The sequence below is a fragment of the Chiloscyllium plagiosum genome, unplaced genomic scaffold (assembly GCF_037043375.1).
Source record: "Chiloscyllium plagiosum isolate Xiang-an unplaced genomic scaffold, Cpla_swu_hap1 HiC_scaffold_8, whole genome shotgun sequence".
NCBI classification, from domain to species: Eukaryota; Metazoa; Chordata; class Chondrichthyes; order Orectolobiformes; family Hemiscylliidae; genus Chiloscyllium; species Chiloscyllium plagiosum.
In genome coordinates this window covers 68,124,242-68,139,395 of record NW_028270146.1, presented here as the reverse complement: position 1 = coordinate 68,139,395, position 15,154 = coordinate 68,124,242, and the positions used below count along the sequence as shown (strand labels likewise).

The window sequence follows — 15,154 nt, the reverse complement described above, 5'->3', positions numbered from 1 at the left end:
TGTATACGTACAATGTCTATTTCAACTCGATGGAATAGGTAACAGCAATTTACTGATTCATGTCTTAGGAAATGCCCTGATTTAAAATTAAAAATATTTTTTTTTAATTTTCCACATCCAGAGTGCTCTTACAAATTGTTTTTCTTGACTGTTGCAATTCGCCCATGGCATTTTTTTCACCAGTAGCCACCACCAGTAAATTACCTGTATTCTCTAGTTGATTAATTTACATGCAAAGTTGAGGGAGACATGAGGAGAGGAGGATGGAGATAAATCAAAATGAAGTTGGACAGGATGAATAAAAATTTTATCAAAGCCTGGCAATTAACTGTAAATGGACATTCGTGATTGCATTCTCTATGAAAATGCATTGACTAATCAGGGCCTACTTACCAATCACTCAGCATTCTCCTCTCATGAAGTATAACTGTTGGTTTTCTCCGGGGATTGGTATTCCTGTGAATGGTCCTGATGAGTGCAGAACAAAAGTCTTCAATGAAATTGTATTTCTCAGCAATACCCAAGTTCTGTACAATATTGTAGTGATTGTAACGAAGTTGCCAGGTGGACTTCATAGAGTATGAGTTCCTTGATCGAGTCTGTTAATCTGGTCTAATCAGGGACCCCTCACTAGAAAATAAAAAGAGAAATGTCATTCTGATACACTGTGAGCCGGCTCTGAGTTAATGACTTTCCATATATAAATAAAGGGTGGCTTGGTGATACCGGCTTCAGTGGAGTTATTTCCGTGGCTAAGAGAGTAAAAAATATTCCTGAAGAAACTCACTCACAACAGTCATCTTTGAGGTGATGTAAGCTTTTATAGCATCATGCCATTATTTGGAAAGCTTGACTCATTTGACTGTGTTATTGAAGACTGGACCCAGTATATGGAAAAAATGCATATTTTTTGGGGCACATGAAAAGTAACAAGGAATTCTCCTGATAGCTTGTGGACCTGCAGCTTTTTCTGTTATTAGGAACCTAACTTTCCCTGAGGCACCAGATACTAAAACTTTTCAAGAGTAGACAGACTTCGTTAATAATATTATGGCCCGAATCTCCTCTAATTCTGAGATACTATCATTTTTACTGGGCAATTTGAGAACCAGATGAATCTGTATTGGGATTTTTGACTAGGTTAAGATGACTGGTAGAGACAAGTGACTTTGGTTTAACCCTTAATGAGATGGTGAAAAACCATTTGGTATGTGCAATTAATGATGTTATCATGCAAAAGCACTGTCTAGGTGAAGCTTAACTGGACTTCAACCAGGCACTACAAATGATTGGAAAATGCAGCAAGTGGAGTTTATGAGTTACAGGGTATTCCAATGGAAATGGATACCCCCGCCAGTCTGTCTGAGCTTGGGGAATACCATTTGAAATGAAGGTAATTGCATGGCTTCACTCAGAACATATCCTGAAAGGAGAGATTGTCAGTCAGCCCACAGCAAAACCCCAAAACAAAGCCAAGCCTCAGCATAACGGTAAACTTTTCTTCAGGATTCGGGCCAACAAGCCATTGTAGTTGCAGCCAGTATGTGGATTCGAGACAGCAAAGAAGTCCTACTAGAGATAAATTGAGGAAAATAACTCATTGGCTGGTATCCAGGAGAGTGCACATGCTGGAAAGTCAGCCTACATCTAGCATGGAACAGTTAAATTGCGTGGCAATATCGAAATCAGAACCAATCAAAATAAACTTCTGGTTTAATGGTCATCCAGTTCTAATGGAGATTGTTACCGGCACAGTTGTTTCAGGAAATAATTTCATGATTCTACAAGGCCCACCCAGTGCCATTTGCTTTGTGTTAAAAAGTAGAGGCAAAAATTAGGAGGCTGAAAAGTGAAGGACTCATCAAACCAGTCCAGTTGTGGAATGGGCAGCACAGGCCATACTGATTTTGAAATCTGACGGTTGGTTCACCTTTGTAAGATTTTTAAACAAATGGTAACCGCTTTTCGCAGCTGGATAAATATTCAGTCTCATGTATGAAGGATTTATACACAAAGCTTGCATGGGGTCTGTCCTTCACAAAGCTGGACATAAAACCATGTAAACTTGTAATTGCAGTTAGATGAGGATTCCCAGAAGTATGCTACAATTAATAACCAAAAGGGGTTGTACCAATATTCAGGACTGCCATTTTGGGTATTGTCAGCTTGTCCATTTTGCCAGGTCTACCCCAGGTCGTTATGTATCTAGATGATGTGCTACTAATAGAGAAGACCAATAAGGAGCACTTAGAGAAGTTGGACACAATCGAGTTAGACATCTGCTTAGGCAGGGTACACCTAAGAAGGGAAACATGTGTGTTCCAGACACTCCAAGTAACATACTTGGGCTACAGAGTTGACAAGACCAAGTTACACCTGTTGGAAAATAAAGATTCCCTTGTCTGTACTAGAGCTTAGATCTTTCTTTGGACTGGTGAATTATTATAGAAAGATCATACATAACTTGGTCCACATCCTGGCACCTTTTAAATTCTTTAAAAAGGGTCAGCCTTGGAAATGGTTGTATAGCCAAGCCAAAGCTTTCGGGAAGTAATGAAACAGCTATCACCCTCTAAGGTGTTAGCACACTACAATCCTAAGCGAGAGCTGGTATTGACATGCATCGGGATAATATAAGTTCATAAGTGGCCCAATGTATGCATGCAGGAATTTGGCTAATGCGGAGCATAAATACACCCAGATAAAGATGGAACGTTTGGCAGTCATATTTGGAATCAGAACCTTTCACCAATATCTCTATAGATGTAAATTTGTAACAATAACAGACCACAAATCCCCATTTAGTCTATTTAAAGAGGACAGGCAGTGGTGCCCATAGCTTCAGGCCAAATTCAGCAGTGGGCTCTAATACTGAGTGCATATAATTACAAGTATAAACACTGTCTCAGAGGCCAAGTAGCAAATGCGGATTCATTGAGCTGCCTCCCACTTGCAAATACACCATTGGAAGAGTCCGGAATGGTTTTAAATTTTCTGGACATATCCCCAGTCACAGCTGATGATATCAGACATTGGAAGTAGAAAGATCCAGTACTGGCAAAACTAAAACAGCTGGTGGTGATGGGAGAAACCAAAGGGACATCACAACCAGAACTGAAAGCTCTTTGGACTCCGAGAGACCAGATCACAGTCAAGGGCAGAATATTATTATGGGGAATAAGAATGATTGTCCTGACCAAAGGTCACTGTCAGATACTAGCTGACTCCACCAGGGTCATCTCGGGGTCTCCAAAATGAACATGTTGGCAAGAAGTTATGTCTGGTGGGTAGGCTTGAATATAGACATAGGCATGTCTTTACATTTATATGAAATTCCTCTGGTGGCAAAGGATAACATTCCATTAGCCTTTGTAATTACTTACTGTGCTTGCCTACAAACTTTTTATGATTCATACACAAGAATACTTAGATTCCTTTGCACCTTGGAATTCTGCAGTTGTTCACTGTTTAGGTAATACCCTGCATTTTATTCTTCATGCCAGAGTAAACAACTTTACATTTTCCTACATTGTACTCCGTCTGCAAGATTTTTGCCCACTTACTCAAATTATTTATATTGTTCTGCAATTTTCTTATGTCTTCTTGACAAAATACTTTTCTCCTTACCTTTGTGTTTGTGATGATACTGCTACTTTAACAAAGTTATTTTGTGCATGTATTTTTTTCAAGGGGCAAGAGGGAGTGTAAAAGGCAGAGCTTCCAGTTTGCTTGGGTTTTGGGGTCTTTGCTAATGGTTAACAGATACTGCCCAATGCAACAATCAGGGAAAAGGTTTATAGGTTGTTTTTAAAACAGTTGTACAATGAGAGGGGAGTGTTTGTGGGAATGTTGCAGGAAATTGAAACAGCTGTTTGTTAAATTGCAGGGATCATGTTGGTTGGGTTTTAAATTTAAAAATCACACAACACCAAGTTATAGTCCAATAGGTTTAATTGGAAGCACACTAGCTTTCGGAGCGACACTCTTTCATCAGGTGGTAGTGGAGGGCTCAATCCTGACACACAGAATTCATAGCAAAAGCTATAGTGTGATGTAACTGAAATTATACATTAAGCCTTTCATCTGTTAGAATACAGTGATAGTTTCACTTCTTTCATGTGTAAATCACAAAACCTTTTTTAAAAAAGTTGCATTCTCGGGTTAGCTGTTAACAATGGTGATAGCTAGACAATATGTTGAAGATGTTGGCCCCCCTGTGTTCTCTGTCTATGCCATGATGTTTAGATTGATTCTAATCTAAAAAGTTAGATAACGGAGTTTTACATAAATTCATGCAGTTTTTGAGCTCAGAGCTCTACGTGAATGCATGCAGTTTTTGAGCAAAGTACAATATAACCCTGCAAGTACAAATTCGCCCCACAAAATATATGTGTGCATGTGGGCCTTTATCTGTCTGTGTGTGTGTTTGTCTGGGTTGGGGGTTGTGAGTGTGAGAAAGTGTATGTGTGTGTGAGAAAGTGTATGTGTGTGTGAGTAGTGAGTGCAGAGTGTCTTAAGTCTGTGAGGGGGTGCATGTGTGTCTGTAAGGGTGTGTGTGGGTGTCTGTGTGCACGTCTGTGTGTATGTGTGTATAGGAGTGCCTTTGTGTGTGTGTGTGTGTGTAGGAGTATCTGTGTGTTTGTATAGTGCAATGGTGGTCACCTGTAATGTGACATGAACCCAAGGTCCCAGTTGAGACCCTCCCTGTGGGTACTGAACTTAGCTATCAGCCTCTGCTCGGCCACTTTTCTCTGCTGCCTGTCCCGAAGTCCACCTTGGAGGATAGTCACCCGAAGGTCCGAGGCTGAATGTCCTGGACCACTGAAGTGTTCCCCAACTGGGAGGGAACCCTCCTGTCTGTTGATTGTTGTGCGGTGCCCATTCATTAGTTGTAGTAGCCTTTGCTCGGTTTCCCCAATGTACCATGCCTCCGGGCATCCTTGCCTGCAATGTATAAGATAGACAATGTTGGCTGAGTCACATGAGTACCTGCCATGTACAAGGTGGGAGGTGTCCGTAATAGTGATATCTATGTCCACACTCTGACACGTGTTGCAGTGCCTACTGACAGGGTTGTATGAGTTGTCCTGAGAGTATTGATTATTATTTGAAATTTTTGAACTCAATGTTGGTTTTAAAATGAATTCACGTGGTGAATTAAATTGTGTTATTCTTCAGCTTTTAGTTGTGGTGTATTGAAAAAGTGGAGCCCAAGGACAGAGAGAAGAGTAGGAGGGACGGACGTTTAAAATGATAGACGGCCTAAAATAGATGCTCGTGGCCTCAATGTTGGTGGCCTCCCCTGTGCGGTTTCATCAGAGGTTAGTTACCACTCTCTCTGGGTAATTGATCCAAATGCACCCTCACCAATCACGCGACTCTTATCAGGTTCTGTAAAGTTTCCAATGCTTATCGCGCATTTCTGCTGTCACTCTCAAGTTCTTTGTACACTACCCAGTTTAATGTCAAGCTAATTTTCAGTCCCTCCCAAGGTCGGTAATCCCCGCCCATGCTGATCTCATGCTTTACCCCGGTACCGTTTTCGTGTGAGCAGCGTGTTTTCTTCGTGCTTTTTAAAAGTGATCCTATTTCAACACCAAAGCAAAAACCGGTGAGGTTGGCACAGCCATAAATTTATGTTAATTTTGTAATTATTATCTGTAAATAGTACAGTATGGTATAATTATGACCGGGGATATTATTTTATTCCACAGTGAAAAATGACGGTCAAAAGCCAGAGTTTATTGCGAGAAGTCTTCCATCAGACAGTTGCCGGAGGGTCTGCGGGTGAGTCAGGAGTCAAATTTAAAAACTCAGGCAATATACATTTTGTTAATGAATTGACGTTGAAATTTGCAAAGATATTTAAGTACGGAATGCGTCAGCAGTTGGTGGACTGACGGTGAAATCAACTGCCTCCAAATGCGTTTGTAAATATGTTTGAACCATGTTGAATAGAGATCGGGGAGTAATGGTTGACTCTAAATGCCCTCACGGTAACTTGGGATAAGCAAAGATTTGGCTTTGCCAGAGTCCCCTCGTTGCCAAAAATACACACGTAAGTTTTTATGACAAGTGCGAAGGCTCATCGTGTACACGTATTGAAGTTGTGGATATGACTCAGAACCGCCCTTGCTTGGGGAAGCCTTTGATATTTGGTGAGAGAGATTTTATTTCCGCGATTGAATGAACGCCCATTCATTAATCATACTATTTCCAGGGTTGTGAAGAACACCTATCCACCTTCTAAACAGCCAAGGCAGTAACTGCACAGGTTCACTGCTTTGTCAGTTAGCAATGTGGGTTTCTTTCTCTTTCTCTTTCTTTCTCTCCTACACTGACCTCACCATGTGCTGCCTTTGTCTGTTTCTCTCCCTTTAAAAGTGCTGTTGTTGTGAATTTTTTTTCTCCAAAGTTTCAAAACAACGCAACAGCATATAAAACAATAATTGTTGCTCCATGCGAGAGGTACACAAGCCGTACAGGGCTAGAGAGAGGAGGACTACACTCTGCAAACATTGGCAATTACACCTTTGAAAACATACTTGGACTAAGACACAATGGAGTCTCTGCATGCTTGAGGCCATGTAGGTGCCTGGACTTTGGTTGTCACCTGAAAGCTATCAACCTGGGACATTTCTTCCTCAGTCAGCAGCAGTGAATGGTAATAATTTGCTTACTAGAATGTGCTCCTGACTCGAATCTAGCTAATGTACTCATCAAGATATCAGTACTTGAGCTGATGGAGAGTGCATCTGGCAGTCTTTTTGGTGTATCCTCTTAGGGATCTGTGGTTTCTTCCTCCGAAGTGATGAAGATGATGATGTATTGTGAAGCCACTACCTTGAGGCTGAAGTGAGTATAGATGCCTCTGGTACTTTCAGGACTGTTGTGATGGCCACATCTGACCAGGCATGTAGTGTTTGATACTGCCATCTGCTATGGCATTCCTGAGGAATGATCCTTTAATAAAGCAAGCAACACTAATTTAACATTCTGCCTGAAATTTATGGCACAAATGACCTTTACTCTTTCCCATTATATGCAGGATCATCTTTGGAGTCAGTTTCCCCCTCCGTATCTTAACAGTACACAGTATAAAAGAGTCATGATGTGGAGGAACCGGTGTTGGACTCGGATGGACTAAGTTAAAAATCACACAACAGCAGGTTATAGTCCAACAGGTTTATTTGGAAGCACTCGCTTTCGGAGCACCGCTCCTTCTTCAGATGGTTATGAAGCAGGACCATAGGACACAACTTATAGCAAAAGATTACACTGTCATGCAAGTAAAATGGTATATTTAACAAACCTCGATTGTTATTAAGTCTTTCATCTTTTAGAATGGGTTGCAGGTTTTGGTTCATTAATATGTAAATCCAAGAACTACTTTTAAGTCACATTCTCAAGATAAGTTAAGGTTTTATATTAAAAAAAAGTGACATCTCAGCTCAGACAAAGGTATTAGTCTGTTTGTATCCTAATCTTGAGTCAGACAGATTCTGTTTCCAAAGTGGAATTTACAAAATATTATATGGATTGACTGTCTGCATTGACTGCATTAACAGTACAGAAGAGTGTTGATTTGTCCCCAACTGTTGCTTTGTTGGTGGTTCAAATTTAGGTCACATCACGGAATTTGAGTTGACATTTGTTTTGTTGCTTTTATTTTTAACTTAAAAAGTAAGCTTCTTAAAGTAAATTATTTTAAAAATTGGGATTTCTGCAAATCCCAGTTTAAAAAATGTTTGTGACAGTACTATCATAAGGGAGAAGTTCTTATTTAAGCGCCGTTACTTTATAGAATCCCTACAGTGTGGAAGCAGGCCAATTCATCCAGTGATTCCACACTGACCCTCTGAAGGACATCCCACCCTATCACCCTTCATTTCCCAACCTTCTAATCCATCTAATTTACATATCCCTAGCAATTTAGCATGGCCTGTCCACCTGACCTTCACATCTTTAGACAGTGGGAAGAAGCTGGAGACACCGAGGAAACCCATGCCAACAAGTGGAGAATATACAAATTCCACAGGCAGTTGCCTCAGAATGGAATCAAATCCGGGTCCCTGGTGCCATGAGGCAGTAGTGCTAACCACTGTGCTATCTGGTGCTCAAACATTCGGTGTTTATAGTCATTTCTATTTTTAAAAATATTTCTAGGTAAGAAGTGAAATGACATTATGTGCAGGCATGGACCAGCTTTTTTACATATGCTGATGAAAATCTGTCTTATTCTACTTCCTCATCACCACAAAACCATCACTGTGTCATTAAACTGCTTGTTGTCAGACAACTTGATCAAAAGTAAGTACTTGGATGATTATAAATTTCTTCTCATTAAATAGTGGGATAATGACTTGGCAAGATGGTGGCGATTCCGTAGAACTGCGGTGGACAGCTCTGCCGAACAGCCAAGGCATGCCAGTGTTATTTGCCATCCCTGACCAAGTTATGTGGTGGAATTATTAGTTTAAAACCTTACAGAACACATATTTGGGAGTGGAAAGGATGCCAAAGGGAAAAGGAGCAAGCAAACAGCAGCAGGGAGGACACTCCCCTGCAATACCTACAACACCAGAGACTGCAGCAGCAGCCTCTCCTGAACCCCCTGGGGACCTGACAGACTCCCAGGAATTGGCTGCGGCGATGGAGAGACTTACCTTGAAAGTTGCGGTTGCGATCGATGAAATCTGTGGGGAGATTCATGCCCAGGTCCAACCTATCACATCCATGCTGCAGAAGCACGAGCAGGAGATCCAGGGTCTCCGGGAGAGGCTGGAGGAGGTGGAGGGTCAAACTAAGGCCTCGGAAACCGCAATGGAGTCCTCATCAAGTCGGATCCAGGTGCTGGAGCGAGAGGTGTGGACCTTGCAAAACCATATCGACGACCTCGAAAATCGAGGTCGGAGGATAAATCTCCGAATTGTCGGGCTCCCTGAAGGTGAGGAAGGTGAGCAGCCAGTCAGCTTCTTTGATAACTGGCTGCCGAAGTTTGGGCCTTCACATCAAGTCCAGCAGATTGCAGATTGAAAGAGCATATCGGGTTACAGTGCACAGGTCAGGGCCGGTGCAGCACCCCTGCTTGGTCCTCGTGCACTCCCATTCATATAAGGACAAGCAAAAAGTCATAGAAGCTTCCAGATCCCTGGGAGAAGATCTGCAGGCACTGCTGTACAAGGGGTCAAAAATAATGTTTTTCCAGGATTTCTCTGCAGCTATAGTTCAAAAGAGGAAGTCCTTCGATGAAGTTAAAAAGAGGCTGTGGAACCTGGGCATCCAGTACTCGATGAGGTACTCTGCAGTACTTCGTTTCAGCCACGAGGACTCAGTTTATACATTTGACTCAGCGGATAAGGCTAAAAACTTTGTGGACATTTTCAAATAGACAGATTTGGCCTGAAGAATATGGTTAATGTTTGTTCTCTTTTCTGTCTTTCTCCATGTTTTCCCTTCCTTTTTTTTATTCCTTTCTTTCTCCCTAATAATTTCCTTTTTGGAAAGGGGGAAAAAGACTTTGGAATAAGTTGTTCCTTTTTTTTTAATCACTGGATTTTCCGATGGGAAATTTTGTGGATGTTCTTTGTTGTCTCTCTCCCTTTGTTTTTTTTGTGTGTTCTGCTTCTCTTTTAGTCACAAGTAGGGGTGACATGAAGCCATGGATGGGTGGAGTGCTCATCCTGACTTTGACTTTTTTTCTGTCGATTTAAGGATCATCTCCTTGTTTTTTTTCTGGCCTAAGGCTGGGGCACAGTCCAGGTTTGAAGGAGGGGATGGGTAGGTGAGTGCCCTCTATGGGCAGGGGGGAAGAGTCTTCCATTCAAGATTCTATAGTTTTCTTTGTAGTTTTTTGGTAGTAATAGTTGTTTATAGTTATGATAGAGTAGTTTTTGTACATATAGTTTTTTGATGCTATGAGTCTTTATTTACTTATGCTCGGCGCTTTGTAAGCAGAGTTCTCCCTCTGAGGGGTTCAAGGATGTCTGAAAGGGGATATGGCTAAGTGTCTTATTAAATGGTGCACCTGGAACATTTAAAGGAAGTTATTCACCTGTTAAAAGGAAAAAAGTGCTTTCTAGCCTTAAGAGGGAACGGATTGATATCGCTTTCTTGATGATGGGGAACACCTGAAATTACAACAAGGGGGTTATGAACGGGTATTCTTTTCATCCTTTACTACTAAAAGTAGGGGAGTGGTGATACTTATCCAGAAAAATCTTCTGTTCACATTGTTAGAGCAGGTGAAAGATGAGCAGGGATAGTTTGTGATACTTAAAGCCCTGATACATGGGGAGGAATATGGCATTTTAAACATCTACTGTCCTCTGGCGTATCCCTTCAAATTTTTGATTAGTGCTTTCTCTCAGTTGAGTGCATTTGGAACACAGCACATTATTATAGGGGGGGGGGGGGGGGGATCTTAATAGTGTTTTGGATCCGAAAGTGGGCAGGATGCCTTCGGGCTGCCTTGAATTCAATACTGACACAAAATGTAAAGAAAGAACTTGCTTTTGCTAGACAGAGGCTGTTCGAATATGGGGATAGGCTAGGGAAGTATTTAGCGTACCTGACTAGGAAAAAGCGTGCTCCCCAGTCTATTACTGCAATCAGAGACAGCGCCGGTGTCCTTGCATACGATGCTAAAAAGATTAATGAGACTTTTCGGAGCTTTAACTCTGAATTGTATCAGTCTGAAGGTTGTGAAGACAGGAGGGCTAAAATGGAGACATTTTTTAAGAACCTGGACCTCCCAGGGCTAATCTTGGAACAGGCCTCTCTCCTTAATGCCTCCTTGACCATTCAGGAAATACAGGAGATAGCTAGGCAACTTAAGAATGGGAAAGCGCCTGGCCCTTATGGTCTTCCAGATGAGTTTTATAAGGAGTTTATAGGGATTCTGTCAGGGCCAATGTTGGAGATGTACAATTACTCCTTTATGTATGAATGTCTACCACCATCTTTGAGCGATGCTAATATTTCCTTAATTCTTAAGAAAGGGAAGGTTCTTGAGGATTGTGCCTTATACAGGCCCATTTCTCTATTAAATTCAGATTTCAAGATTCTGTCCAAGATCCTGGCACTGAGATTGGAAAGGGTGTTGCCCCATATTATTAAGAGGACCAGACAGGCTTTATAAGGGGCTGCAGGTCCTCTAATAATATTAGAAGGTTGCTGAATGTGGTCCAAGTTTGTCAGCAACGATCGATTCAGGGGTTGGTGATTTCCTTAGATGCAGAGAAAGCATTTGACCGGGTGGAATGGCCATTTTTAAAATGTCTTAGAACAGTTTGGGTTGGGTGGAGTCTTTGCTAGGTGGGTGGAGGTTTTATATCGCCACCCTCTGGCCACGTTCATCACTAACTGGGTGAAGTCTGGGAATTTTAAAATTGGTAGGGGTAGTCGGCAAGGCTGCCCCCTCTCACCATTGTTGTTTACATTGGTGATAGAGCCGCTGGCAGAGGCCATTCGTAAGAACATCCATATCACCGCTCTGGAAGTGGGATCGAGGGCACACAAGATTAGACTGTACGCAGATGATGTCCTTCTGTTTTTATCGAACCCGATCACCTCCGTACCCCATTTGACTCAATGTATCAATTCATTTGGGGCTATTTCAGGATATAAGATTACCTTTGCAAAATCAGAGGCTATGCCTTTGGGGAACCTTAAGGATGTGCCAGAAGTTGAAGATGGCTCTAAGTTCCCTTTTAAGTGGTCACGGGCAGGGTTCCGGTACCTAGGCATTTTTATTACCCCCAAGTCTGATCTGTTATTTCGGGCTAACTTTGCTAACTTGCTCGATAATATTCGGTGAGATCTCCAGAGATGGAAGGCTCTTCCAATTTCATGGCTGGGCTGAATATCTCTCATTAAGATGAATGTTCTTCCTCATTTGCTTTATCCCATGCGTATGCTCCCTATGATGTTTCCCAGGTCAGTGCTGCGGAAGCTTATGGGGTGATTTGTTTCCTTTGTCTGGCATCGTGAATGACCCCTCATCAAACTTACTAAATTGCAGTTGCCTCAAGGAGGGGGAGGAGTTGATTCCCCAGACATCAGGAGGTATCAATTGAGTTCCCTGCTGTCCTATGTCTGCAATTGGGTAGGTAACGATCCAAACTCAGTATGGCTGGATATTGAGGCCTCCCAAGCAAAGTGCCCTCTTATTAACCTGTTGTTCATGGATAAGATGAGGACAGTTATGGACCACTGCTGGAACCCTATTGTCATTAGTACCATCAAAGCATGGAGGGCGATGCGTCAGAGTGAGGGTTGTTTATCCAAGACTTCTCCACTTACACATATAGTTGGCATGCCAGGGTTCTGACCAGGGATGATGGACCCAGGGTTCAAACTATGGGCAGTGAGAGGAGTTTCTACTTTGGGAGACTTGTTTGAGGGGGAGGTTATGATGTCTTTCGAGCAACTGAGCTGCAAATACGGGTTGCCCAGCAGAGATCTTTTCTGTTTTTTTCAGGTTAGGGATTACATCCAGAAGAAGACTATGCTTCTCACTAAGCCCTATAAGCCCGATACAGAGAGGTTGTTGTTACGTTCCACAAGCACCCTTTATCGCCTGCTGGGTGGCAGGGCCTGGCAGGATATTAACCGGTTATGTGAGGTCTGGGAGTAAGAGCTGGGAGTGGAGATCTCTTCTGACACATGGGAGAACATATGGGAGAATACTTGAAAGATCTCAATCTGTAATAGGACGTGCGCTACGCAGTTAAAAGTTCTGCACAGGGCTCATCTGGCACCAGACTGTCTGGCGAAGTTTAAAAAAGGGGCATCTTCAGTGTGCCTCAAATGTAACATAAGTGTAGGTACTCTTACCCATTGCTTCTAGACATGCCACAGGCTCCGTGTTTATTGCAGCACGTGGCAGGAGAGTTAGGGAGGGTATTGAGGACTGAAGTCAAAGTAGACCTGATATCTCTCCTCTTAGGTCTACCAAATGTACCATCTTTAGACAGGCATGGGAAGAAACTATTTAATACTCTTGCATACTGTGCATGGAAGAATATGCTGATGAATTGGGTGTCTGAGAACCCGCTGGACTTGCTGGGATGGCAGAAATTAATTATGGAGCACGTTCCCTTGGACTTCCTTACAAAAATGGTGCACCACACAACAGACAATTTTTATAAGACATGTCAGCTCTACTTGAGTAATTTGGATATAGATTTGTCAGTTATCTTAACTAGGGCATTTGTTTAACCAGGATGATTAGATTTGTCAAGCCCTGGGCCCTGGAAGGGGTCTTGCGAGTTAATGCGGGTATGTATACAATGCTCCCGTTCCGCAGAGGATAGCTGTTCTGTGTTTTGTGAGTTTTTGTTTTTTTTTCTTTGCTTTTCTTTTTTTTGGTATTGCTTTGCACAGTGTTAGGGTTTGCTTTGTATTAGAGGAGAGGTTAGTAGACAGTAGTTGTATTGTAATTTGTGTTTTTTTCTTTTTATTATACTGATATTTGGTATTGTTTTTCAATCATTTTATATCTTTGTAAAGTTAAAAATTTGCTAATAAATATACTTACAAAAAATAAAATAGTGGGAAAATGCATTTATGGTCACCCTCCCATATTCTGTTCTCAATCAAGTTGACTTCATCTAAAACTCTGTCTCTCTTAACTCTGAAATCATCCGTCATCCAGTGTTCACTGATCTACAGTGATATCTACCTAAGCAATGCCTCTTTTTTTAGCCTATTTCATCCTCCTTTCTAAATCCCTCAATGCTCCTTTCTCTCCTTATCTGTGTAATCTCCCCCAGCTTCTCAAACCTGTAGATGTATTTGTGCATCTCCTCAAATCTGCTGTTTTGTGCTTCCCTTCTATTAGTTATTCCCTAATTAGAGCAGAGTCAAAACGTGTGATGCTGGAAAGCACGGTAGGTCAGGCAGTATCCGAGGAACAGGAGAGTCAATGTTTCAAGCATAAGCTCTTCATCAGGAATGTGGGGGAGGCCCAAGGGGGCTGAGAGATAAATGGGAGGGTGGGTGGGGCTGGGATAAGGTAGCTGGGAATGCAATAGCTAGATGAAGGTTGAGGGTGATAGTGATAGGGTGGAGCGGTTAGGTGGGAAGCAAGATGACAAAAGTGGGTACTGCAGATGCTGGAGAGCAGAGTCAAGATTAGAGTGGTGCTGGAATAGCACAGCAGGTCAGGCAGCATCCGAGGAGCAGGAAAATCGACGGGACTTCTCAGGCAAAAGCCCTTCATCAGGAAGGAAGATGGACAGGTAGGACAGTTCAAGAGGGTGGTGCCGAGTTGGAGGGTTGGATCTGGGATAGGGTTGGGGGAGGGGAGATAAGGAAACTGGTGGAATTGATCCTGTGTAGTTGGAGAGTCCCAAGGTGGAAGATGAGGCGTTATTCCTTCAGGCGTTGGGTGGCTAGATTTTGGCAGTGGAGGAGATCTAATAGTTGCACGTCCTTCGCGGAGTAGGATGGGGAGTTGAAGTGTTCGATCTCAGGATGATGTAGTTGTTTAGTGTGTGTCCCAGACATGTTCTCTGAAACATTTCCCCTAATTACAGCACTCCAGTATAGCAGTCACAGAAAAATGGGCGTGGATTTCGGAGGTAACTATATGTTAAAGGACTTTAGAGAGGTAAGGGAGTTGGGAATTGTGTAGTAGTTTCTGAGAAAGTGTGGCCAGCGATTTTTTTTTTTTTTTTTTTTTTTTTTTTTTTTTCCTCTCGCTCTCGCTCTCTCTCTCTCTCGCGCTCTCTCTCTCTCTGTGTGTGGGACAATAATGGCAGATTAAGGGAAAAAGGAATTTAGCTGAAGAGGGAGATACAATTTAACTTTATCTGTTAACATTGCACCCAGGAATGGAAGTGGGTGACAAATAGAGGAATCAGAAAAATATACCCTTTTCAGGCTTCAGGAATATTCAAGGTAGTTTGGCCTGTTTGAGAGGGAGGGAAGTGGCAGACACTGATCAGATGGCCTCTGTCTTTTTAACAAAAGATTCATAAAAGGTTTTCCTTGTTCTCTGAGGTGAGCATGAAGAAGACAGTGGTTTAGGAAAACACTTTGCAGCATAGAAAATAAAGTAAGGGCTATATTTGCATTCTTGGATCATTTTGGAATCATCAGTGGAGGAGGGCCTGATGGTTCCTGATCCATTCCAGTCAGATGTGGCAGT

General features: G+C 42.3%; 1 protein-coding gene across 1 annotated transcript in view; it reads left to right on the top strand.

The window, feature by feature from the left end:
- Window positions 1–5,478: 5,478 nt before the first annotated feature.
- Window positions 5,479–15,154, top strand: part of slc25a21 (solute carrier family 25 member 21) — a 523,142-nt gene continuing 513,466 nt past the window's right edge. The window contains exons 1-2 of the mRNA XM_043697848.2: window positions 5,479–5,611; window positions 5,715–5,787. Of these exons, the coding sequence (XP_043553783.1) occupies window positions 5,721–5,787 (67 nt within the window). The 5' untranslated portion in view covers window positions 5,479–5,611; window positions 5,715–5,720. The remainder of the gene's footprint in view (window positions 5,612–5,714; window positions 5,788–15,154) is intronic.